The sequence below is a fragment of the Herpailurus yagouaroundi genome, unplaced genomic scaffold (genome assembly GCF_014898765.1).
Source record: "Herpailurus yagouaroundi ecotype Mexico unplaced genomic scaffold, PumYag 141, whole genome shotgun sequence".
In the NCBI taxonomy this organism is placed as follows: Eukaryota; Metazoa; Chordata; class Mammalia; order Carnivora; family Felidae; genus Herpailurus; species Herpailurus yagouaroundi.
This window is the reverse complement of record NW_024412396.1, coordinates 65,078,255-65,104,864: the sequence shown is the minus strand read 5'-3', so window position 1 is coordinate 65,104,864 and position 26,610 is coordinate 65,078,255. Positions and strand designations below refer to the sequence as shown.

The 26,610-nt window shown below is 45.7% G+C and overlaps 1 protein-coding gene across 1 annotated transcript in view; it reads left to right on the top strand.

Moving 5' to 3' along the window:
* Positions 1-567: 567 nt before the first annotated feature.
* Positions 568-26,610, top strand: part of LGMN (legumain) — a 35,830-nt gene continuing 9,787 nt past the window's right edge. Inside the window, exons 1-6 of the mRNA XM_040478067.1 lie at positions 568-691; positions 10,608-10,773; positions 21,650-21,747; positions 23,007-23,088; positions 24,777-24,862; positions 26,160-26,235. Coding sequence (XP_040334001.1) covers positions 10,636-10,773; positions 21,650-21,747; positions 23,007-23,088; positions 24,777-24,862; positions 26,160-26,235 — 480 coding nt within the window. The 5' untranslated portion in view covers positions 568-691; positions 10,608-10,635. The remainder of the gene's footprint in view (positions 692-10,607; positions 10,774-21,649; positions 21,748-23,006; positions 23,089-24,776; positions 24,863-26,159; positions 26,236-26,610) is intronic.

Here is a 26,610-nt window from a genome sequence, read left to right as displayed (position 1 = left end):
GATTAACTTACCTTCCGTGAGTGACCGAACCTCCCTCAGTCGTCCTACCTGCAAAGCCAGGGCCACAATAACAGTGCCTATCGCTCATGGGGTTGTCTCGAGGATTAAACGGATCTGCATATCCGAATCTCCGGGGGATCTTTAAAGATTCCAAAACCCAGGACAAGTGCAGACCACGAACTCACAACATGTCTGGGGTGACACAGGGCCATACAGTACTTTTGAAACTTCCCTAGATGATTCCAAAGTGCGACGAGTTTGGAAGCCACTGGGTTAAAGTGCTCCGCGCGCTGGTTTTGATCCTTTGGTGGACACTTCTGGAATTACTGCATCACCAGGAGGTCCCGCGCACCCCGGGACCCCCCAACCCTACTTCGTTGCTAACCCTGTTCCCCAGGCTTAGTGAGACCCTGGCTTAGAAGCCCCGGCCGGTGCATGCTGGGACTTGTAGTCCCTTTGGTTTGCCGGCCCCGCCTCGCCCCGCCTTCCATTGGCTTTCTCAGACGCCCACCCCGAAGTTCCACCAATCACCGCAGTGCGGCTGGCCATTAAAGTCTGGAGCCGGACGTTGCTCCGCAATCACTGCAGGGCGGACATCACGAGGTGGCTCGTCTGAGGCTGCGCGCCGCGAGGAGTTCCCACGGTCCTGCCGCCCGCCGCTGCCGCCGCCTCCGCGGTCGGTCTGCTGCAGGTAATTACAGGCCCCATCCGGGGACCGGACCCGGGCTAGGCTGCACGTCCCGGGCCAGGGTTGCTTCTCTGCTCACGTCCCGGGTCAGGGTTGCTTCTCTGCCGCGGCTCTGGGTCTCACGGCCGCGATTTTCAATTTCCCCGACCCTTTTTGAGTAATCCTTTTCTCACCCCGGGAAAGAGGATTTCGGGAAGCGGTGAATCCCAAGGGAAATGCGGCGACCTCTCAGCCCGCCCTCCCGGAGGGTGGTCGTGGGCTGATGGGGGTCCTCTGTTGCGCGAGCTCTGGCTGGAAGCCCAGGCTCTTCCCAGGCGCAGGGAGAAGCGGGCGCGCGGAGAGAGTATTTTGCTCTGGTCCCACAGGCAGGGCGTGCCGGGCAGGGTCTAGGGCTTGGTTCCGACCTTCAGGATCTGGGAGCAGTTCAGCTTCTTGATGCCTTTTTTTTTTTTTTTTTTTTAATGTTTATTTTTTGAGAGAGAGATTGAGCGAGCGCGCACGAGCGGGGGAGGGGCCGTGGAGAGGGAGACGCAGGATCCCCAGCAGGCTCCGGGCTCTGAGCTGTCAGCACCCAGCCGGAGGGCGGCTGGAACTCACCAACGGTGAGATCGTGACCTGAGCCGAAGTCGGACACTGAACCGACTGGGCCACCCAGGCGCCCCAGCTTCTTGGTGTTTTTAATGCGGAGGGTTGCATCCATTTCCACCCACTTAACTACCACAAAAGAAATACCCGAACGTATAAAAACATCCCTTCCCAGAAGTTAGAGGTGCCCTAGTTCCCAGAGGCTTGAGCTGGTGGGACTCATAGGATGATTCACTTCAAGCATGAAAGTGAAAGCTTGGTTTGGTCCCCTGCCCCTATTAGAGGTGAGGTTGTACCGACATGGGTCATTCCAGGCCAAGAATTGTAGGATCCGGGAGTTGGAAAAAGGAACTTTTACCACGTGCTTCGTTTTATAGATGCAAATAAATGCCTGGGGTTTGAGACTTGCACTGTGTAAGTGGTGAGTGGCGTAGCTCAGCTCTTTTACTGTAGGGTTCCATTAGTTACCAAACGTTTATTGAGCCGTACTAAGTTCTTTGAGCAGGGGGCATTTGTAAAGGGGAGAGGCAGCCTATAGAGAACCACTCCGGTGTTAAAAGGGTTTGCCCAGGGGCAGCCCATTGGCAAATCTAGCCCAAATCTAGATTTGTGGGAAGAGGTAGAACTTAGTTTGAGGGATGCGCAAGAGCTAGTGTGATGGAGAAGAACGTTTCACCTGGAAAACAGTGGGTGAAGGCATAGAGAGAGCAAGGATTTTGGACTCGAATCTTGAAACCTGGTTGGAACAAGGGATCTCATGTGGGTGGTGGATTTCATGAGCTCTGTTTCATGAGAAGATAGCGGTATATCCTGCAAGGCGTCCTGTGCTGCTGTAAGAGGTTTAGATCTTGTTCTGGAAGCTTGGGAAGCTGAATTCAGTACATGTGTACGTTAGGTAGTCTGTAGTGTGGGAAAATATTGGAGAGAGGTCACAGCAGGGAGCACAGGCAGTAATTCCCAGGAGAATTGGTGAGGCTTTTTGAAAAACAGTTGCAGTTGGGAAGGAGAAGAAAAGAGAAAACGTTCTGAACTGTTAAGGAGGTGAAATACACCATACCCAATATTGTTCAGTAAAAGTATATTGAAGTGAATGCTGTTTCTTGAGTTTTCCAACCTATACACTATCTCGAGAAGAACCACCCAGCACTTCTTTTTTTAACTGCAGAAGTTGCTTTGTAGACCATAATTCACATCCCGGTTAATGATGGGGAAATTGTCACATGTACCAAAGATGTTGAAATCTGAAAGGGTAAGCTGATGATAACACTTAAATTTTCTTGTAATCCAGAAAACGCAAATTAAACCTATAATGAGATCACTTTATGTCCATCAGATTAGGAATTATAAAGTTCAGTGCAGTTAAGAAATGATAGGTATTTAAAAAAAAAAAAGAAATGATAGGTATTTGAGGGAAAGATTCACTACTGATAGAAGGGTATCTTAGAACAGTATAGCTACTAGCGAAATGAGTATACCTGAAGACCTAGTGGTTCCACTTCTAGAAAGTAGCCTAAAGAAATATACATTTGTATGCAAGGAGAGGAGTATTAGGATGTTTATTGCAACTTTGTTTATAGTGATAATGTTTTGAAACTGCCTAAAAGTCCTTTAGAAGGGAATGCTTATAAAGCACACATATGTGTTTTTAAAGGTATAATAAAGTGAATGAAAAGAAATGCTAACTTACGATTGTGGTTATCTTGTGGTGTGGGAAGAATAGAACAGGATATGGAAACAAATTTCATCTGTAACATTTTATTGGTTTTATGGGGAAAGACTCTTCACAGATTTGCAAAATATTAACAGTTCATGGGCTTAATGATAAGTTAACAGTTGTTTTACATTATACTTTGTACATTTCTGTAATTTAATGTTTACCCTTCAGTTTCTTTTTTTACAGTTTATTTATTTGAGAGAGAGAAAGAGAAAGAGAGAGAGCAAGCAAGGGAGGGGGAAGATAGAAAGAGAGAATCCCAAGCAGCCTCCCCACTGCCAGTGCAGAACGCAATGCGGGGCTTGAACTCATGAACCGAAAGATCATGACCTGAGCCGAAACTAAGAGTCAGACACTTAACTGAATGAACCAGCCAGGTGCCCCTACCCTTCAATTTCTTGAAGTATAAATTAACAAAATTTAAGTTAAGAATTAACATCTAACTGTAAAGGTCTTTCAGTCATTTTGGTAAAATTCTACAAACTAAACTGATATCAGGTTTCAAACATAGTAATTTTGGTAAAAGGAATTCAAGTGTCAGATAGCCGTGAAAATAAAAATTTGGATAAACTTAACCATTGGGCAAATTTTACTTTGCTAAATTCCAAAATTATTCTAACCGTTAGGAGATTTTAAAAGTGTTTATCGACTGTCCATTTTAAAATGTTTCAATTGCTCAGACTTTTTGTAATGTTAAAAAATAATTTTTAAAAAGGCAAAGTCATCACTCTATAGATACAAGGGTGAACAAGTAGTAAAGATTACATTTAACTTACATTGAGGAAACTTAGTGTGGTGGTTACAACCAGTTCAAAGGCGACTCCATGGTATGGATATATTTGTAGATCAGAAATAATGAAATAAATATGCAAATGGCAGGCAAAACTGGCTTCTTTCTACAACCAGAAATCAACTGAACCTCAGCTTGATAGAATTCATTTGTATATCTTTAGATAAAAATTGTTTGGGGTGCCTGGGTGGCTCAGTCAGTTAAGGGGCTGACTTTGGCTCAGGTCGTGATCTCACGGCTCATGAGTTGGAGCCCTGCATCAGGCTCTGTACTAACAGCTCAGAGCCTGGATCCTGCTTCAGATTCTGTGTCTTCCTCTCTCTCTGCCCCTTCCCCGCTTGTGCTCTCTCTCTCTCTCTCTCTCTCAAAAATAAACATTAAAAAAAAGAATTGTTTGCATTGCTGTTAATCCAGTTTACAGAGATGTGAAGAAAAAGTTCCATAGAGTCAGAATTAGGTAACCTTGAAGGACGTACTCTAATCTAGAATTCAATTTGCCATGGACTCAGAAATTTTCCGTATAGGAAAAATATTGATTACCCTGAATAAGATACAGTTTTCAATTGAGATTTAAGATACGATCCAGTTGGATTTGTTTCAATCTCACTCTTCAGACAGGAAGTTTAAAGGTTTGAGAGCTGAATCTGCCCTAAATAATTTAGTTCTACTATCATTGTACAGATAGACAATTCCCTAGAGACGGAAGCTTCTCCTGTGAGCTAGTAGCTGTGTGTCCTATGTTAGAACTTGGCACTACACGCTTGTTAAAAACAGCAAGACAGGTTTTATTCCAGCAGTTTTATTAGGGACAGGTGCTTGAGTGTAGATCTGAGCTCAACTCAGAATACAGCAAGGATGGCTAGGATTTAAAGGTGGACGGGGTCAGTGGACGGAAAATTACTAAGTGGGACTTGATTGGATATCAAAGGGGGGCTTTGATTCTTGCTAAACTGAGCTCACCAGGCCAAGACCTAGTGAGAAGGGGGCTCAGAGGGACTTGACTCCAGTTTGGTCAAGGATGGGTCCTTATCATCTCTCCCTGTGTCTTGCATACTGTCAGTCAGGGTCCACTAATGTTGATCTTGTTGTAAGCCCCAGGAGAGTAGAGAGCAGGATCAAAGACCTTCAGGATCGGAAGGTTCTTTTCAGATGTCCTTGACTAGCTAGCTGCTTTGCTTGGCTTTGATGGTTCCCTGTTTCTAAAGAGTCAGTAGCAAATTGGGGACTGGCATTGAGGTCACACCCAGTGGTGGTTAAGGTGGGGGCTTTGGTGTCAGACGTTGGTTTGAACTTGACTGTGCTACTTGGGGTAGTCCTGTGATTGGGGCCTCCTCATTACTTGTATTGCTGGTGACAGTTTATCTAGAATGGGCACTCTGTCCACACCTAGCAAATGAATGGAACCTTACTTGCTAGTATACTTCAAGTCAAGTGGAGTCCTTTGATGGAATTACTGACCTTGTGTAACCCTGTAGCCTGAGAGAGACACAGGGCTAGTGGGAACAGCAGAGGACTTGTCATTGGAGGCGGGTAAAATTCATTCGTAAAGGTTTGACCGATGGTCTTGATTTTGTGTGGTTCGGGTTCTCCTTTGGTAGGTTCTTTTAAGAGAAGAGCTCCTTGTACAGATGGCCCACAAGTGCCTTAAAATAGTAAGGTGGTGAGGAGCACCGGGGACGACCTGCTGGTGGAGGGGTTGGGCCCTGGGTAGGGGGTGCTGTGCACCCACCTGTGGTTACCCGGTTTTGCAGACATCCACATAAACAGCTCTTTTTTTGTGACGAGCAAGGTGACACAGCGAAAAAAGCAGCCTCTGGACCAGATCTGTGTGTCAGCCCCAGGCTTGCCGCTTACCAGCTCATTTGTCTCCCTGTCCGGCCTCGCTTTTCTCAGCTCTGAATAGAGCGATGAGACTGGCTCACAGGCTTTCGCGAGGATTGGGTGGAGTGAACATGGCGCGGCTCATTGCAGAAACCCGCAAGCATCCCACTCTGCCGCCCTGTGCAGCATGTGAACACGTGTCTCTGTAGGGGAGACCTTCTCTCCTCTGGTAGGGGTAACACGCGTCTGTGTCATTTTCTCCCCACAGATGGTTAGCAGACTAAACACATCCCCACTACAGTCCCCTTGGAGATCTTTCCACTGTTTTAAAACAGGTTAAAACAGTGCCCCATCGCAAGTGTGTGCCGTGGCTGATTTAACTCGACAGCCCTCTGTAGAGGACACATTTTGCCATTAGAATGGGTGGGCTTCCTCACTTCCTTAAAGTCTTTCCCTTTTGACGAGATCGGGTGCGTTTAGGGTGGTGTGGCCGTAGACAAGTCTTTCCCTTTTGAAAAATAATGCCTCCCACTTCTACTGGACTCTGCCTCCTGCCTTATATTTACTCCTGATGGTCATCCCCCCTGACAACGTGTGGATTTCAGTCGTGTGTCTTCCCACTAGAATGTCAGCTCAGTGAAGGATTCTGTCATTTGGTTCGCCGTTCTGTGCTGTGTTTGTTGGATGGATGGGTGGGTGGGTCGGACTGTAAAAATAGCCATCATGGGGGTGCCTGGGCAGCTCAGTCACTTAAGTGTCTGACTCTTGGTATCGGCTCAGGTCATCATCTCACAGTTCATGAGTTCAAGCCCTGCATTGGGCCCCGTGCTGGCAGTGTGGAGCCTGCTCGGGATTCTCTCTCTCTCTCTCTCTCTCTCTCTCTCTCTGCCCCTCCCCAACTCACTTTCTATCTCTTTCTCAAAATAAATAAATAAACTAAAAAAATATAGCCATCCTGAAGAGCTAGTTCAGTAGGGATCATTTACTTTGCCTTCGTGAACTTTTCTCTTTGACAGAACAAGAATCACAGGCATGTCATGAGATTATTTGTGACTTTTGCCTGATGCTTGGACTTTGTCAAGAGTATTGCTGATCAGGAAATGGCCGGGTGAGGCTGGTTGCTTTGAGACGTGTTCTTGCTGAAGGCAGTGGAAAGCTTATGTTACTCATCTTCATTCTAGACCCCAATATGTTTCCCCAAATGGTATTAACACTTGTTTTTTTAAGTGATACTTTCCCTCAGTGTCATACTGTGAGGCCTTTAACTTGCCATTCTGTTCAAGAAACCGTACTGCGTGTTCATAAGAAACAGCAACAACAAAAAATCGCAGACAGGAACCGTTGCCAAATGTTAGCTATGAAAATGTCACTTGCATATTAACAAAGCACTTTTCCCCACTGAGGGGTAGCATGCTAGTGTATTAGTAGAAGAATGACAAATGAATTTGAATTTGTAAAAATAACCTGGCGGTGCTTTTTCGGTACCTGCTGTGTTGTTTGCCAATATAGGCAGTTAAGCTGGTGGTGTCCCTTCTAGGGTTCACAGTCGGGCCAACTTCTTGATTCTGGGTTTTTTTTTTGTTTTTTTTTTTTTAATGTATTTTGAGAGAGAGAGAGGGAGGGGCAGAGAGGGAGCGAGAGAGAGAACCCCAAGCAGGCTCCATGCTGTCCTCGTAGTGCCCGACACAGGGGCTCCGTCTCACAAACCGTGAGATCATGGCCTGAGCCAAGATCAAGAGTCGGATGCTTAACCTACTGAGCCACCCAGGCGTCCCTTTATATATTCTTTTTGTCCCTAAACATGAAGGGAAAAAGTCACATGGCAGGGCCTCCAGAGGAATGAGCCTCCTTGTGATTAAGTCACGTGAACCAAACTTGGAAGAGACTGGTGTGCCCACCAGAGAGCCCGCTTAATGACTGCCGATGGAAGATGATAAGAACCGGCCGCTGTGCCCGTCACGTCATGTGGCCTGGCTGGGAGTATATTCTCGCTCCCTGGGGCGGGTCAGAGAGACCTGGCCCTGGTTTTATTGGAACATCACCATGCCCACTGGTTTATGTATGGTTTCTGGCTGTGCACACAGGACAGCGACAGAGCCGGACAGTTTTGAGGGAGATGGTGCGATCTGCAAGGTAAAATAGTTCTGTCCAGCTTTTTAGAGAAGAAAGGTGCGAGCTGCTGGCCCGGGGGAAGGCTTCCCAGGGAGGCTTAACTGCAGTGAGGAGGCCGCCTGGCAAGCTTGGGGTCAAAGAGCTCCTGGGGGGGGTCATCTCCGTCGTCACTGTCACCTCTGCCGTTACCTCCCAGCCCTGTGGCGAGCCCCCATCAGGTCCAGAGGACTTGGGAGAGTGTCCTCATGTGCACATTAATACATTAATAGGCCAGCTGGTTTGGGTACCAGGATGGCCGCCTGGGCAGTCTGCTGCTCTCATCTGTTCTCTGACTTCATCTGTCATATACCATACTAAAAAACAGACCAACTATGGCATCTGGGTGGCTCGGTCAGTTGAACATCCGACTCTTGATTTCAGCTCAGGTCGTGATCCCAGGGTCGTGGGATTGAGCCCTACATTAGGCTCTACAGTGAGCATGGAACCTGCTTGAGATTCTCTCTCCCTCCCTCTCCCTCTCTCTCTCTCTCTCTCCCTCCCCCCACCATCCCCCTCCTCTGCTCCTGCCCTCTCTCACTCTAAAACAAGCACAAACAAAAAGCATGGCCATTTCTGAATAAGCTTAAACACAAATCTGGGGCATTTTATCGTGGTTCCCCGTTCATCTGTGGAAGACCTTGCGTGGTGCTAAAGAAATGCGGATCTAGGACCAACTCGGGTTACACGTTAAGAATTGAGTTCCTGGAGGGGCTATCACCCTGGAGGGGGTGGCGGGGAAAGAGTAGCCTCAGGTCATGAGACTTTGGGCCAGAGGTGAACTAGAGCCCGCCAAGGTTAATGAAGAACGCTGTTGCATCAAAATATAGTCCTAGACATCACCTGTAGCTCGTTAGAAATGCAGAGACTCAGGTCCAGCCCAGGCCTCCTGAATCAGAATTTGCATCCTAACAAGATCTCCAGAGGATGTGGGTCACAGTCAGGTTGGAGAAGCACTGGACTAAGACACTGTTAGGTTTTTAAACTTTTATTGGATTCAGGGCTTCCTGTTTCCTCACTTTTTGGGGGAAAATCCACTACTCAATCCATTTTTGAATTTTAGCAGTGTTAGGTACAGAATGCTAAGGGTGGTTTCTTAGGCTTTTTTAGGTGGTTCATCCCTTAGCCGGCAGCATGCTCACCAAGGATAGAGGCTTTGTCCTGTCCTGCTGCGTTCAGAGCATCCAGCATGCTTTTTGCCAGAGTGGGTGTCCAGGAGACTCTGGCCAACTGGGTGAATGAATGAATGAGTAAGTGAATGGGTGAGTGAGCCCTATTTGACAAATGGCATAAGTGTCAGAGGTCAGCTTTGCAGACTGTTCTGCCGAATCCCTACATCTCGGAGACTGGTTTTCCTCTTCTCTTAGTGTGACAGGCTTGGTATCTGTCACAGGAAGGCTGTTGTTTTAGAATAACATTCAGGAGGACATAGGGCAGTGTCTGATCTGAGTAAGGCAAAGTGGCCGGGACTCGGCCTGGGTACTGCCTCTTATGTGTTAAAACTTTAAAGTTTTGGCCGTGCAGTATAAAATTGGGCATGTACTTCATTAAGAATAAAGTCTCAGGGCACCTGGGTGGCTCAGTTGGTTAAGTGTCCGACTTCAGCTCAGGTCATGATCTCACAGTTCGTGAGTTCGAGCCCCGCATTGGGCTCTGTGCTGGCAGCTCAGAGCCTGGAGCCTGCTTCAGATTCTGTGTCTCCCCTGCTCTCTGCTCCTCTCATGCTCATGCTCTATCTCTGTCTCTCAATAATAAATAAACGTTAAAAATTAAAAAAAAAAAAAAAAAAAAAGAATAAAGTCTCAATGTAGAACTGTGTGGCAGAAAGCCTGAACCAGGAATTCAGAAGGCATGGGTTCTGGTCTCTGGCCAGAGCTGGCTGACTGGATATTGGACAAGTCACTTCTCTTGCTTTAATCTCCCCTTCCTATAACAAGGAATAAAATATTTGCTCTGCCTGCTTTACTGAATTCGTGTATGGTTGTAAATATTGTACAAAGGCATTGAGCTGAGCTGCCAATGTTTGACTATAGCTTATCCAGGTAACTCACTCAAACTTATAAATTACCCCTCAGTGCTTGAATTTTTACGAACTTTATTGCATAATAATATCTGTTAATTGTAATAAAAAGAGAGCTAGGAGGAAATCATCCTGAATTCTACCTGCCACCAATCACTATCTACTGTTAAATTTCTATGTCTGCCCTCCACATTTTTCTACGCACACATTACATATGTATTCTTTCCTTGCAAACATTTCATACAGTGTGGTAGACATTCTTCTAATACAGTGAGTTTTGGTGGTGGTGGTGGTGAGTTTTATCTGCTGTATTTCCAAGTTGTGATAAAAACTTTTTAAGTTTTTTTAATGTTTATTTATTTTTGAGAGAGAGAGAGAAAGACAGAGCGAGAGCAGGGGAAGAGCAGAGAGAGAGGGAGACACAGAATCCGAAGCAGGCTCCAGGCTCCGAGCTGTCAGCACAGAGCCCGACACGGGGCTCGAACTCATGAACCGCGAGATCATGACCTGAGCTGAAGTCAAACGCCTAACTGACTGAGCCACCCAGGCGCCCATGACAAAAACTTATTAAAGAGTTTTCACAGTATTCTTTGGTTTATACCCATAACTTCAACCTATAGTGAGGGAGATATGAGTAGACCTTTTTCCCCTTAGGGAAAGGGGCCACAGAGCTAAAGATAAAATTCTGCTCAGTCATCATTTTTGTCCTTAGCCTGTTCTATCTGATGACTAACTGGTCTTATCTTTTTGACCCATTTGCTGTGATATTTCCTCAGGGGCCAACAATATTCTGTTTTTGTCATTCCTTTTTTGCTTGACTCTCTGCTTTTTTCTCCCCAGGTTCCTGCCGTTGAACTCTGAGGCACAGAATGATTTGGGAAGGAGCTGTGTTGCTCAGCGTGGTCCTGGGAATCGGTGCTGTTCCCATGGATGATCCCGAGGATGGGGGCAAGCACTGGGTGGTGATTGTCGCAGGTTCAAATGGCTGGTATAATTATAGGCACCAGGTAAGACCATGACTAATGCTTTTCTTTATGACCCTGGTATTCTGTAAACAATCCTGCACATTGTCAATAGAACAGACTTTTTAAAAAGTCATTTACACTCCCAAAGGCTGGCCAGAGGATGTGTGTTGGCAAGGATGTGGAGAAATGGGGGGCTCGTAAAATGGTGCAGCCATTTTGGATCACTGGCAGTTCCCCAAAAGGTGAGACATTGAGTCACCACATGGCACAGCAGTTCCATTCCTAGGTATGCATCCAGAGAAATGAACACATATGTCCACACAGATGCTTGTACATGAATGTTCATGGCAGTATTGTTCATGCTGGTGAAAAAGTGGGAACAGTCCAAATGTCCATCAACTGACGAGTGGATAAACAAATGTGGTACGTCCATACAAGGGGTATTATTTGGCCACAAAAAGGAATGAAGTACTGAAGCAGGCTTCAGCGTGGATGAACCGTAAAAACATGCTGAGTGAAAGAAGCCAGTCACAAAGGACCACATAGGATCCCACTGATATGAAAGGCCAGCATAGGGAAATCTGTAGAGATGGAAAGTTGATTGGTGGTTGCCAAGGTCTGGGTGGAGGGGGGAATGGGGAGTGACTCTGGGGTAATAAGAATGTTCTGGAATTCGAGAGGGTGATGGTTACACAACTTTGTGAATATCCTGGATACCACTGTGTTGTATATTTTGTTTTGTTTTTTTTTTTAATGTTTATTTATTTTTGAGAGGGAGAGATAGAACATGATCAGGGGAGGGGCAGAGAGAGAGGGAGACACAGAATCCGAAGCAACCTCCAGGCTCTGAACTGTGAGCACAGAGCCCAACCGCGGGGCTTGAACCGGTGAACCAGGAGATCATGACCTGAGCCCAAGTCAGATGCTTAACCGACTGTGGCTCACCATGGGTTGTATACTTTATAAAGCTGACTTTTATGTGAATTAGAGTTCGGTAAAGTTGTTGCTTAAACCATCAGTTAATCTGTCAATTCTCAGAAACAGGATGCAGGCTGTGCTGGCTTCTCGTCTAAGAGAGCTTCCACAAGTGAACTCATCTCACCCCGTCGTCGTGGAGCAATGCACAGTAGGCCCAGTTCTTGTTTCCTCTTTGTGAACGAGAGGACTGAGGCATAGAAAGTCAGTCCTCCACCCAGTGAGGCACTGATGGCAGGTGGTTGAGCCTGGATCAAACCTGGGCTGACTAGCTCTGAACAGCGCCGTCTAGTAGGAGGGCCACGTGGGTTGTGGTAAAATTTCTAGTAGCCACATTTTTTTTTTTAATGTTTATTTTTGAGAGAGAGAGAGAGCATGTGCATGCTGGAGGGCTAGAGAGACAGGGGGACAGAGGCTCAGACACGGGCCCTACACAGACAGCAGAGAGCCGATGTGGGGCTCGAACTCACGAACCGTGAGATCATGACCTGAGCCGAAGTCAGATGCTTAACCAACTAAGCCACCCGAGTGCCCCAACCACATTTTTGAGAAATAAAAAGAAACAGATGAAAGTAACTTTGCTACATCTTATTTATCCCAATATATGCAAACTATCATTGCACTGTAATCAATATAAAAAGTTAATGATGAGATATTTTACCTTTTTTTTTTTCTTACGCTATATCATCAAAATCTGGTATGCATTTACATTCACGATCTATGCAGTTTGGACGGGCCGTACTTGAAGTGTTCGGTTGCCCCGGGAGTTGCTGTACGGGACAGCACAGGCCTGGAGTCTGTGCACCCACGGCCTGGGCAGCACTGCTCGCGCGTTACCCTCCGGGGCTGTCTGTTTTCATATCTGTTAGGCAGGGCGTTGGTTTAGAAGACCTCCCTACCAGCTCTGGAACGTGATGATTATTGAATGACCTGTTTCATGAGTGTTTTTGTGTGTTTGCCGAACAAGAAATTTGGCTTGACTGAAACGTTGTTGTCATGGCAAGATGATCCCTTTTAACATCTTAGTACTTAACCACAGACCTGACCTATTTACGGAGAAGCAACCTGAGTAAATGGCTGATCTGTCTCTCAATTTTCTCCTCCCTCTCCCAGGCAGGAGAAAGATAAGGTGTTAAATACAGGTCACCGATGGTGAACAGGATGATTCATCAGTCAGCCTTTTTTTTTTTTTTAGTTTATTTATTTTGAGAGAGAGAGAGAGAGAGAGCGCACACACACATGTGGGGGAAGGGACAGAGAGAGAGAGAGGGAGAGAGAATCCCAGGCTCGAACTCATGCACCTTGAGATCATGACCAGAGCCGAAGTCAGACACTTAACCGACTGAGCCACCCAGGCGGCCCTTAAATGTTACTTATTTAATTTTGAGAGAGAGAAAGAGAGAGACGGAGAGGGAAATCAGAGGGAATCCCAAGCAGGCTGCATGCTATGGAGCCTGATGAGGGCCTTGAACTCCTGAACCATGAGATCATAACCTGAATCAAAATCAAGAGTCAGATGTTTAAAACCGACGGAACCACCCAAGCACCCCTTGCCACGCTGGTTTTTGTACAACCCACTTAGAAAGAATATTATTGGTTAAACATTATAAAGTATAGGGTTCCAATGACCCTTTCCTCTGAGAAAACCCTTTCCGCTTTTTGTTGTTGTTGTTGTTGAACGGTGCTAGTTTCCCCTGGTAAAATAATATCGAAACAGAATGAAGGGAAGCACTCGCTTCCCAAAAGAAAGAGTGAAAAACACTCATCCTTGAGTAAAGAGGACAGAGGCCGAGCGAGCGGAGGAAACGCGAGCGCTGAGTCATCGCTGAACTCAGCACTTAGCACTACTGGCCTGGCTCTGTCCTCAGCCGCTGCCAACATTGGCCTTCTTGGCTTTGGAGACTAATCATTAAAAGAGCATTTGAAAGAACTTTCCTCCTAGAACCTACACAGACTTTTCAACCTATGTTTTTTTTTTTTAATTTTTTTTTTTCAACGTTTTTTATTTATTTTTGGGACAGAGAGAGACAGAGCATGAACTGGGGGAGGGGCAGAGAGAGAGGGAGACACAGAATCGGAAACAGGCTCCAGGCTCTGAGCCATCAGCCCAGTGCCCAACGCGGGGCTCGAACTCACGGACCGCAAGATCGTGACCTGGTTGAAGTCGGACGCTTAACCGACTGCGCCACCCAGGCGCCCCTCAACCCATGTTTTGATGGAGGTTTACCTTCTTGGATTGACACAGCGCTTGTTCCCGCAAATTCCTTTTGTTGCGGAAGGACGGGGACACCAGGCACAATTTAAATAACTGCTGAGTGCTTTGCTGTGTGCGTGATGATGGTTATTTAAATCATATTTTGTCTTGACAAACTGGGTTTCTCTGGTTTCCATTTTGGGGTGGGATTACTGGATGGCCTCGAGGGGGTTCATCTGAGGCGAGGTGGGTGGAAGGTCTGCATCTGGTGCCCTCAGCCAGTTGCGGGGGAGAGGGGGGAGGTAAGGCCTCGCCAGGGCAAGTGCCTGCAGTGTCCGGGCGGAGGAGAGAGGGAGAGGTCCAGAAGTGCAAACAGCACTCGGGGACAGGCTTGTCAAGGGGAATGGAATGGGCCACTACAGGAGGAACTGGGGTTGGAGGAGCATTTCTTTCAGGACAGGTCTGAGCATGTGGAGGAGGAAGACCTCAGGTGGAACCGTGGGGGTGGCTGTTGAAATAGATTGCTGGCGGAGTTCACGGCCCCCTGGGGACTTTGGGGGTGACAGGAATTGAGAGGGACATGTGACCATGTGTCACTCAAAGGATGGGGGTTGGGAGGGTTTGAGGCCATTGCTGGCAGTGGGGCTCCAAGGTTTGCCATGTGTTGGCAGACGCCCCCCCCACTCCGCTGGTCTGGTCTGGAGTAGGGTGGCGGCGGAGAGAAAGGGGGCCGCCACCTCCTCCTGGAAGCTTTAAGAGCATCTGTCCCAGGAGCTGGGAGGCAGATAGGCGGGTTTCAGTTGAGGCAGAGAGGGAGAAGGAGAAGCCTAGAACTCACTCTTTTTGTTGGAACTGGGAGAAAGACGTGTGATAGAGGGCCAAGCGACAGAGTCATCACGTTTCTAAAAGACCACCTTTAGGGGCACCTGGGTAGCTCAGTTGGTTAAGCATCGACTTCGGCTCAGATCATGATTTTGCGGTTTGTGAGTTCGAGCCCCACATCGGGCTCGGTGCTGACAGCTCAGAGATTGGAGCCTGCTTCAGATTCTGTGTCTCCTCTCTCTGCCCTTCCCCTGCTCATGCTCTGGCTCTCAAAAATAAATAAACATTAAAAAGTTAAAAAAAAAAAGACCAGTTTTCATTTTATAGATTTTAAAAAATGTTTTTATTACTTTTGAGAGAGAGAGCAAGCTCCACACTGTCAGCACAGAGCCCGACGCAGGGCTCAAACCCACGAGCCATAAGATCATGACCTGAGCCGAAATCAGTTGGCTGCTTAACTGACTGTGCCATGCAGGAGCACTTGATTTTATAGATTTTTTAAAAAATGGGTGCAATCACCACTTTTTAAAACAGCTCTATGGAGGCATACCTTTACATGTCCTACGGTTCATCTGTTATAATTGTATACTTTCTGTGAGTTTCAGCAAATTTATACAGCCCTGCGAGCATGGCCACAGTCCATTTTTAGGACACTTTCATTATTCTAGAAAGTTCCCTCATGCCGGTTTGCTGTCAGTCCCTGCTCCCATCCCAGCCCCATGCAACCATTGCTCTCTGTCTCTATTTTCTTTTCTTTTTTCTTTTTTTTTTTTTTTTTTTTTTCAACTTTACCACCCACTCCCCTGCCATCTCATTTTAAACCTCTGATTCTCCTCTGGAAAGTTCGAGTTGGTGGTGGGCTCAGTGAGGCAACTCTGCAAAGTCCCTGACCCAGGGACTGCCTCACCCAGGCAGCACACAGTATGTACCAGGAAGTGATAATATGCATACATCCGGCAATGAGCAGACCAGGAGGCGCCTCTCTCAGATCCTTACCTGGCTCGCAAGTGGACCCCTTTACACTGACCATGACCGGAATGTGCCAATTGAGTTTAACCTTTGTTCTAAAGCGGTGGTTCTCATTTGGCTCACAGCTGGCCTGAGGTGGCAGCATCACAGGCAGGCATTGTCGGACAGTGGCTTGCATCAGGGAATCACGGGATGCTTTACAGGCCTGTCGTCAGAACTCCTAACACAAGCTGTGAACCAAGCTGAGTCATGGCAGTGTCTGCTCAGTAGCCCAGAGGGCCTTGCCTTCTTTAGAGAATCTTGCTCAATACCGTCCTCACATACTGCTTTGTAGGCTTTTCTGGTTTTCAGGGGAAAATAACATATGGGCCAGACAGTGCAAAGGAAGTTATTCAAGTGGCTTTTAGCACCATTTCTCAAGTATTTGACTTGGTTTAACCCTACTCTTACTTGTTTTGAGCAGCAGTCAATACTGAGTCTAACAAGGAGCCCCTTTAGGTTAACAAAGTTAGAGGCAACCAAGTACCTCTGGACCTCGGAGAGACCCATGACCTGACTGTGAGACTGCTTCTTGTGGAAGAAGGGCACAAGGCATGGTCGGGGTCAGGAGACCTGTGTTTGAATTGCCGAGTCTGTGCTGAGTCTGTCCCCATTTGCAAAACAGGGATGAAAGCATGTGCCTGCCAAGGTGGTGGTGAGGAGTCCAAATCGTGTAGGAGAAGTGCCAAAACGGGACACGCTGAACCTGCCCTTTCTAAAATACATAGCGTTATTGAGGCATGTTGTACATATCACATGTGATTCACCCATTTCAAGTATATAATTCAATGATTTTTTTCAGTAAATTTACCAAGTTGTGCACACATCACCATAAATCAGTTTTACAACATTTCCATCTACCCAGTTAGATTCCCTCCAGCCCATTTGCAGCCCCAGCCCCCAGCTTCAGAAGGCAACTACTGAAAATACACCTTCTGTCTCTATAAATTTGCCATTTCTGGACGTTTCATATCAGTGGAGCCATTTGACATGTAGTCTTCTGTTTCTGTGAACATAATGTTTTTGAGATGTGTCTGTGTTGTAGCATGTCAGTACTTTGTTCCTTTTTATTGGCAAAGAATATTAAAGAGTATGTATAGACCACGTTTTATCTGTCGTCTTACCAGTTGGTGGACATTTGAGTTGTTCCCATTTTTTGCCTATTATGTGCAGTGTTGCTAAGAACATTGGTCTGTAAATCTTGGCTGGATAAATGTTTTTGTTTCTCTTGGGCAGAAAGAATTGCTCGGTCATGTGGTAACTTTAAGTTCAACCTTTGAGAACTGTTGAATCACTTTCCAAAATGGCGGCACCATTTTACATTCCCACAAGCAGTGAATGGAGGAGGTTCCTGGTTCCCACATCCTCACCAACACTTGTTATTGTCTGTCTAGCTGTGAATTGGTGTCTTGTGCTTTCAATTTACATTTCCCTAATAATTAATGATATTGAGCATCTTATTATGTGCTTTTTAGCCATTTGTGTATCTTAGGTGAAATGTTAATTCAAATCCTTTATCCACTTTTGATTGGGTTGATTGTACTTATCAATGTTCTTTGCATATTCTAGATGCAAATTCTCTATCAGATGCGTGTTTTGTATATATTTTCTCTTACCCTGTTGCTTATCTTTTCATTTTCTTAATGGTGTCTTTTGAAGCATTCAAGTATTTAATTTTGCCGATGTCCAGCGTATCAATTTTTTTGGCTTATGGACCTTACTTTAGGTGTCATATCTACAACATCTTTGCAGTTATAACTCAAGGTCCTGAAGATTTTGTCCTAAGTTATCTTCCAAAAGTCTTATTGTTGTAGCCCTTACATTTAAGCCTATGACCCATTTTGAGTTAATTTTTGTGAGTGGTGTGAAATGAAGGCCCAAGTTCATCTTCTTGTGTGGATTTCCATATGGTCCCAGCACCATTTGTTGAAAAGACTGTTCTGTCCCTGATGTACATTTGATCCTTGGAACAACATAGGTTTGAACGGCACAGATCCATTTATATGCAGATCTTTTTCAATAAATATGATATAGTACTATACAGGCATTTTCTCTTCCTTATGATTTTCTCAGTAACATTTTCTTTTCTGTAGCTTACTTTCTTGTAGGAATACAGTACATAATACATATAGTATGCGAAAGGAAGTAAAAGTCCTTCAACTTTTTCAAAATTGTTTTGGCTGTTCTTGGGTTTTTGCAATTTCCTATAAATTTTAGGATCATCTTGTTCACTTCTGCAAAAAAGCCTGCTGGTCATTTAAAAACATTTTTTAAATAGAATTAACTACGTCTTCTCATCCATGAACATGAGGTGTTTCTCTGTTTATTTTGATCTTCTTTAATTTCCCTCAACATTTTCAGATTTTCAGTGTACCAGTCTGACACTTTTGTTAGAGTTATTCTTAAGTGTCTTTATTTTTATTTTTTTTTAAATGAACCTGGCTTCTGACAAAAGGAATAAATAATAGGATGGTTGTCACCAAGGGGAGTGGGTGGGTATACCTGGTCACTTTCACTTTCATCATAAGAATAAGTTAAATCTGACATAATATTGGTTTGATTTTTTTTTTTAATGAAAAGGAAAGCAAAGAACTATCTATATGACCTGTGTGTGCAATTTAAAGAATATTAATAATAATAATAATAATGATGAATACCTGTATCAGACTAAAAAAACCAAAAAACAAAAAACATTACTAAGACCCTATGCCCCCTCCCTTCCTGCCTGATGGCAAGCTCCTGAATTTTTTGTCAATCATTCCTTCATTTTGCTTTCTGGTTTTACCATATGTGTATTTAACTATAAACAACAAAATGTTTACTTTCGCCTGTTTTGGCCTTTATATAACTGTAATCATAGTGAATGCATTTTTGTGTGACTTATTCTTGTTTGTATTATGTTCCTGAGATTCATCTATTTGAAACATGGATTGTATTCCTTCCTTCCATCCACCCACCCACCCACCCACCCACCCATCCATCCATCCATCCATCGGAACTTTATGGTATTCCATTATATGAGCATATGACAGTTTATTTTTTCCAGCTACTGATGGTCCTTTGGGTTATTTCTTTTCCCCTTTCTTTCTTTCTTCCTTTTTTTTTTCTTTTGCTATGAATAATCCTCTACTGCACAGGTTAGAGTTTTTTTAGGGTCTCGCTAGGAGCAGAATCCCTGGGTTGGAGGGAATGTGATTCAAGTTGATTGGGTAATGGCAAGATATGCTCCCAAGTAGAATGCCAATCACACTAAACTTCCACCATCAGTGGATTAGTTTTCTAATGTTGCTATAACAAATCACTACAAGCTTAGTGGCTTAAAACAATGCACATTTATTATGTTACAGTTCTGGAGGTGAGAAACTTGAACGGGGGGGGGGGGGTCTTACTACATTAAATCAAGATGTCAAAAGGGCTGTGTTCCTCTCTCGTGACTCTGAAGGAGGTGCCATGTTCTTACCTTTTCCAGCTTTTACGGGCTGTCCTCATTCTTTGGCTCATGGCCCCTTCCTCCATGTTCAAAGCCAGCAATGGCGCAATTGAGTCTTTTCTGACATTGTATCCCTGCAACACTGATTCACTGCCTCCTTCTTCTACACACAAGGACCCCTGTGACCACACTGGGCCCACTGGAATAATGCAGGATAACCTCCCTATTTTAAGGTCAGCTGATGAGCCATCTTAAATCCGTCTGTTTTAATTCCCCTTTCTTAGGTAGTGCAACATGGTCACCAGTTCTGGGGATTAGGAGGTGGACATCTGTGGGGGCTATTTTCTTTCCTACGACTGTTAGTATTGAAGGTCTTCCTTGTTCCACAGAAACGGGGATTTAAACATTTTAGCAATTTGTATATGTATAAAATACTTATCTTAGTAACTATCTTAAAACAACCTCTTCAGATTTTCAGCTCCTCCCCCTCTCTGGGCTTCTCTAATTTTTCCGATTTCTCTGTTGTCCCTGCATGAAGCACCGTCAAGTTCTGGAGGCAGAGTGCCTGGGATATCTCGCTATGAGCTGGGTGACTTGAGTAGGTAACCTTACCTCCTTAAGCTCCAGATTCCTCTCCTATAAAGTAGGGATCATTACCTTAGTCACGTAGCATTGCTATGAGAGTCACATGAGGTGGCGCCTAGAAAGTCTCAGCACGGTGCCTGACACGTACTAGAAAGTCAGTAAATGTATGAGCTTTTGTTATGTATTGATTCAGTCACCCATTCATGCAACAGCTCCGGAGTGCCAGACCCTGGACTCACTCGCCCAACATTCAGAACTGTGTATTTAACACCCATCGCTAGCTGTGAAGTCCATTTGTTGTGAGGCATCTACACCGCCGGGTTTTAATGCTCGATAAGCTTTATTGCCGTGCTACGTACTGTGTAGAATGTGATGTGTACTGAAGGTCCAGTTCCTAGAGCTCCCTTCCTCAGAGGGGCAGAGAGCTGGGCTCACTATGCTCTTCATGTGTGTCTATTTGTTCGTGAAAGACACACAGGAGCAGAAAGTGAGAGAAGTTTTTCCTCACTGACCTCAAATGATTCCCAGGTTCCGGAGTGGACCACGTGTCATCTGAAGAAGGAAGCAAAGAATGTCTTCACCCTTTTATGGACAAGGAATCACGTTAACAGAGTTTTTCTTTAAGCCCTAATGTTGTCACTCTTGCTATTTTTTTTTCTTTTTTTAACTAAAGAGTACATTTCCTCCTTTCAATACCTGAGCTGACCTTCTGAGTTTTCAATTCCCTGAACAGCGACGATGGCAGCCAAAATTACTTGAATTGGAAGAATCCTGTCTGATCCAAAACTAAGTTTTTAACCTGTGGTTCATCATTCTGTTTTTCAGACCTAATTCTTTGCTTTTGGGAGACTTTTATGTGGTGTGGAAAAATGAAAGTAAATTCTTCAAGACTTTTTAAGGCCCTTGTTATCCATAGTGGTGGTGCTGTGCGTGTGTGTGTGTGTAACCCACATATATGCCAGCTACCAGGTGAATGAGAGTTTGGATAATGGGTGTGAGGTAGGGAGTTAAAGAAAAAAATTTTTTTAATGTTTATTTATTTTTGGGAGAGAGACAGAGACAGAGACAGAGCACGGGCAGGGGAGGGGCAGAAAGAGAGGGAGTCACAGAATCTGAGGCAGGCTCCAGGCTCTGAGCTGTGAGCACAGAGCCCAACGCAGGGCTTGAACCCACAGACCGCAAGATCATGACCTGAGCCGAAGTTGGACGCTTAATGGATTGAGCCACCCAGGTGTCACCTCCCTTAAAAAAAAGTGTTTTTTTTTTAATGTTTGAGGTGGGGAGTTTTAAAAATTGAGTTAAGGGGTGCCTGGGTGGCTCAATCGGTTATGATCTTCAGCTCAGGTCATGATCTCATGGTTTGTGGGTTCAAGTCCCACAGCGGGCTCTGTGCTGACAGCTGGGAGCCTGGAGCCTGCTTCAGATTCTGTGTCTCCCTCTCTCTCTTGCCCCTCCCCTGCTCACGCTCTGTCTCTCTCAAAAATAAATAAAAACATTTCAAAAAATTAAAAATTGAATTGAAAAAAGACTAATGTATATGGTTTAAAATAATTGATTTTTAATTTTTTTGATTTTATTTATTTTTTGAAAGAGGCAGAGTGTGCGAGCAGGGAAGGGGCAGAGAGAGAGGGAGAGAACCCCAAGCAGGCTCTGTACTGTCAGCGCAGAGCCTGACCTGGGGCTCTAACTCATGAACCATAAGATCCTGGCCTGAACCAAAACCAAGAGTCAGATACTTAACCGACTGAGCTACCCAGGCTCCCCTAAAATAAGTTAAATACTCGAACAATAAGGAGTGATTTATAACACGTGTTCCATGAGAAAGAACTGTGTTGCTCCTTAGAACTCCAAAATTGACCTCCTTCTGGGCAGAATCTAAAACTTGACAAAATCCTTTCTCCCAGGCGGATGCATGCCACGCCTACCAGATTGTTCACAGAAACGGGATTCCTGATGAACAGATCATTGTGATGATGTATGATGACATTGCCAACTCTGAAGAGTAAGTAGGGAGTGTTTTTGAACTTGGTGATGAATTCGGGATTTTTTTTTTTTTTAAATGCATACCCGCTCAAAGGAATCTTTAGAATTAATATTAGAATATAAACATTAGAACGTGCACAGACTGGCAGATGAAATCCCACAGGGCTGCTTCATGTAGAGCTTTGAACACAACTGTGGGGGGGGGGGGCACCCTGGCAGTGTCAGTTGGCATAGGAGCTGCTGAAGGGTGTTTGGGGCTGGTGGCTTTGGGAGAGTTTAAAGTGTAAGTTCCTTCTTGGGACACCTGGGTGGCTCCGTCGATTAAGCGTCTGACTTCAGCCCAGGTCATGATCTCACAGTTTGTGGGTTCGAGCCCCATGTCGGGCGCTGTGCTGACAGCTTGGAGTCCGGAGCCTGCTTGTGATTCTGTGTCTCCCTCTCTCTCTGCCCCTCCCCCGCTTGCACTTCTCTCTCTCTCTCTCTCTCTCTCTCTTTCTCTCTCAAATAAAACGTCAAGAAAAGAATTAAAAAAAAAAAAAAGTGTAGGTTCCTTCTCAGCTTGGAGAACTCACCATTGGGCTCTGCAGTGCTCATTCCCGACCTCCGAGCAGGGGCAGGCAGCACAGAGGGGTTGCCTCGGTGGCCCTGTGCGCAGGAAACTCTTATTTATAGGCTGGATCCTACTGCCCTTCTTTCCGTGCTAATTTGCTTTTATTGTTTGTTGAATTCAGCTTTACAAGTAGTCGTCTCATGCCTGCTTATCTGCCGTCTTGAGATCAGGAGCAGCATTATGGCTACTAAACTGCCCCGGTGCTAGTCTCCCCCACTCCTTGTTTTCCCTGCTGTGGCCAAGGATGGCTGATCACACGACAGCACAGAATCCATTCTGAGCTTTCTCGCCTGAGCTCTTGTATTAAAGTCTTGTCTTCCGTCCCATCTGTTTCTGTAAAGAGTTTTGCTCTGAGACCTCTCTCGCTCGGGTCTTGCCCCCAGAAGGCTGTACGGTTCCCGCAGGAGGCCAGCCACACCTGTCATCTTCAGGACAGCCCTTCACTGCTCCCACCAAGAACCGGAGAACTGTGGGCTGCCTGAGATCCCCAGGCTCTAAAGTCACTAGCACGTTGGCGGGCGGCTGTGCGGGTGATGAGAAATGTCTCTGACAAACGTGGTCACTCACTGTTTTTGTACGTAATGGGGGCATAGTTTTGAAGAGAGATTTCAGAGCCATATCACACCGCGTGCTTCAAATGTGTCCCTCGGTTTCTTTGTTTTCTTCAGCAACCCCACGCCAGGAATCGTGATCAACAGACCCAATGGCTCCGACGTGTACGCGGGGGTCCTGAAGGACTACACCGGCGAGGTGAGCGGTGCGAGGTTGGAGCCAGCAGGGCTTGTGTTCATTTCAGTGACAGTATGCCCCTCGTTCTCGCATTTCCGGGATCAGAACCTCACGACACTGATTTCTGGGCGGTGCTTCGTGTTGGTATTAAGATTTGCACTTGAGTAATTTCTGAGAGTTTTGAAAGAAAGCTGAGGAAAGAAAAGGAAAAAAGCTAGAAGTAAGTTGTAGTCTACTGATCTTTAGTTTCTAGTCTTTTTTTTTGGTAAGTTTATTTATTTTGAGAGAGAAAGAGTGTGCGTGCGTGAGTGGGGGAGGGGCCGAGAGAGAGGGAGAGAGAGAGAGAGAATCGCAAAGCAGACTCCACGCTGTCAGCACAGAGCCTGATGTGGGGTTTGAACTTACAAACCTTGAGATCGTGACCTGAGCCGGAATCAAGAATCAGGCGTTTAACCAACTGAGCCACCCAGGTGCCCCATCTAGTCTTCTACTTTAAGCCTGATAATGGATTTCCTTCAACGATACCTGATTTTCTTGAGATCTTAGCAGAGATCCTTGTTGCTAATCTGATTATAGAGCTGTGCTCTTTTCTGAAAATGGATTTTCTCAGCACCAGCCCTGGTATAAAGAAAGCATCACTGGATTTTGCTGAGATAGTTTTTCGTTAATTGTAATTGTGTATCACTTATGAATTATATCGCTCCCGATTGAATTCTGTCCCTCCCAATTGATTGAGGCTTTATCAATTGACACATTTTTGAAGATACCATAATGACTGCCACCGCATGGTTTTCCGGATTGTAGAGGGATCTCTTAGGAACTAATATTCCTGGTAATAAAGGAGCATCTATCTGAAATTCAGCAATTCTTTCAATTTTTTTTTTTAAATTCCAGCACAGTTGAATTGAACACATCATGCTTGTAACATAGATGGTCTCATTTTTATGAAATTGTTTTTATATAGTGTGATAAACAAATACCTGGAATCTTAGTGGTAGGGGGTAGGATTTTTGGTGATTTTTTCCCCCTTTTTACTTTTCTGTATTCTTTATTTTTATTTTTATCTTTTATTTTAGAGAGAGCATGTACAGGAGAGGGGAGCAGAGGGAGAGAGAAAGAATCTTGAGCAGACTCCACACTCAGCACAGAGCCCAACTTGGGGCTTGATCCCATGATCGTGACCTGAGCTGAAATCAGGAGTCAGATGCTTAACCGACTGAGCCACCCAGGTGCCCCTGTATTGCTTTTTTAAACGATCAGGCATCAGCATTATAAAATCTTTAAGGACATCAAGTGTCCTTGGGATTTGACCTCCTAGGCAGCAAGTTGGATGCAAAGGGAGGCCCAGTGCTGGTGCTTCTCCTCCCTTTCTGCTGTGCCTCTGAGGTGCTTTGCTCTTCCCTGGCTGTGTGTCCCTACCTACCAGCATCTTTGGGTTTCCGCACATGGACTCTGGGATGTTTAGGAAGGAAAGGCGGGCTTGCTGAGTTGCCATCAGCCAAAGGCAAGATGATATTTGAGAAGAGGTCATGCACAGGCCCCAGAAACACTGGCCTTGCTTTGGGTCTACCTTGGTTCCAAAGTGTTTGCTCTTAAACCTTGAGCCTCGGAGATCTGTGGACCGCTGGCTCAGGGCAGCTACAGACTCAGCAAATGCTCTGATTGAGAATGACACCTATGTCTGATTTTGACTTCCAAATTCTCTGTAGGATGTGACCCCAGAAAATTTCCTTGCTGTGTTAAGAGGTGATGAAGAAGCAGTGAAGGGCAAAGGATCTGGAAAGGTCTTGAAGAGGTAATGTCTGTTTTATAAAGGCTCCCACACTTTCCTAATGACTTGGCCCCCAAATAGGTGTTGTTCTTTGCTCCTGTCCTGTTTACTCATGAGAAGTAACAGAGCGGGAGCTTTGTCCTGACTTATGACAGGCCGCACGGAAGTGATGGCTTCACTGGGGAGCGTATTTCTGTACTGAATTAACCCTAGGAGCCAGGGTCCTTCATTATCATTAATGAAATGTTCTCTGTCACTTGAAGCGACTGCTTTTTGTTGTCCACGATCCTAGGGCTGGTATTTTTCACTGCCAGCACAAAACACTGAGACAGGCGGGAAGCCCTGCAGCCGGTCAGGTTGTAGGGTCTGGCCTTCCAGTTCTGTGCTGTGTTCGAGGTCAGCCCAGTGGGGGAGAGGCGTACATGCGTATACACAGCTCTCACCTTCGTCCTGGGGAAAACCACCCCACTGCTTGCTGCCGGCCCTGGGTGACCGTGACCGATGGCTTGTTAGCATCTCTTGATGTAGCACTTTAAGTGATGTCAGGGACTTCAGTAACATGCCCTCAGACTCTCTCAGATCCTTGGCAAATGGTGCTGTTCCTTTCATGCCAGCAGGGAACAGTGGGCACAAGGATGGGCAGGTGGGCCGGGCACACAGTGGGCAGACTGCGTGCAGGCTGAGGGGCCTGGAAGGGAAGAAGTCTGAGCTGAAGGACTGCGTTCAGCTGTGTGTGCTGACCTCTTTCCTTCATCTTAGGGCAATCTGGTTGGAGAGTATGGCCGCTGGCATGAGGCCCGATTGCCAAAGGACTTCAATGTTTGAAAAAAAAAATTTTTTTTTAATATTTATTTATTTTTGAGAGAGAGACACACACACACACACACACCGAGTATGAGCGGGAAAGGCACAGAGAAAGAGGGAGACACAGACTCCTAAGCAGGCTCCAGGCTCTGAGCTGTCAGCACAGAGCCTGACGTGGGGCTTGAACCCACAAACCTTGAGATCATGACTTGAGCCAAAGTCAGACGCTCAACTGACTGAGCTGCCACGCGCCCCAAGGACCTCACTGTTTGAATCATACCTGGTCCATAAGCCAAGCCACCCGGCAGATGTCTCCTCCTGGACTGTAACTCACAGCTCTGAGGCTCTGGGATGTGCCTTGTGGTTCAGGATCACCCTCAGCAGGAGCAGAGGGCACCACCCAACAGTAGACCGTAGTCCTGGAGCATCTTCTTACTTTTTTGATGGAGCAACTTTTCAGAGAAGTCGAAGTGAAATAGTGGAAATTTTGACCTTGTGTGTCCCGCTCTCTCGGCAGCGGCCCCCGGGATCATGTGTTCGTTTACTTCACTGATCATGGAGCTACTGGAATACTGGTGTTTCCTAATGACGACGTGAGTTTTCCTTAAAATTATAAATGCAAAGTAGGAGACTAGCAAACAAAACCTTGGCATTGACATGAAACCTGGGATGTGTGTTTCTCATGTCCTGCCAGGGTTGGTTTCTGTGTGTGGCAGGTGAGTGTGGGGGACACGCGTAGCGGCTTGAAATCTGTCTGGCAAGTTTTGCCTACGTTTGTCTTCGTATCTGAGCCTTAGTAAAAGGTCTCCAGACCTGGGTGCATTGCAGTAGAGGCGGTAATAGAACACGGTCTCTGAACGCTTCAGACAAAGTGATGGAAGAGAGAGCACATTCTTGTCCCCTTTTTATTTTTTTTCTTTTAATATGTATTTATTTTTGAGAGAGACAGAGAGACAGCATGAGCGGGG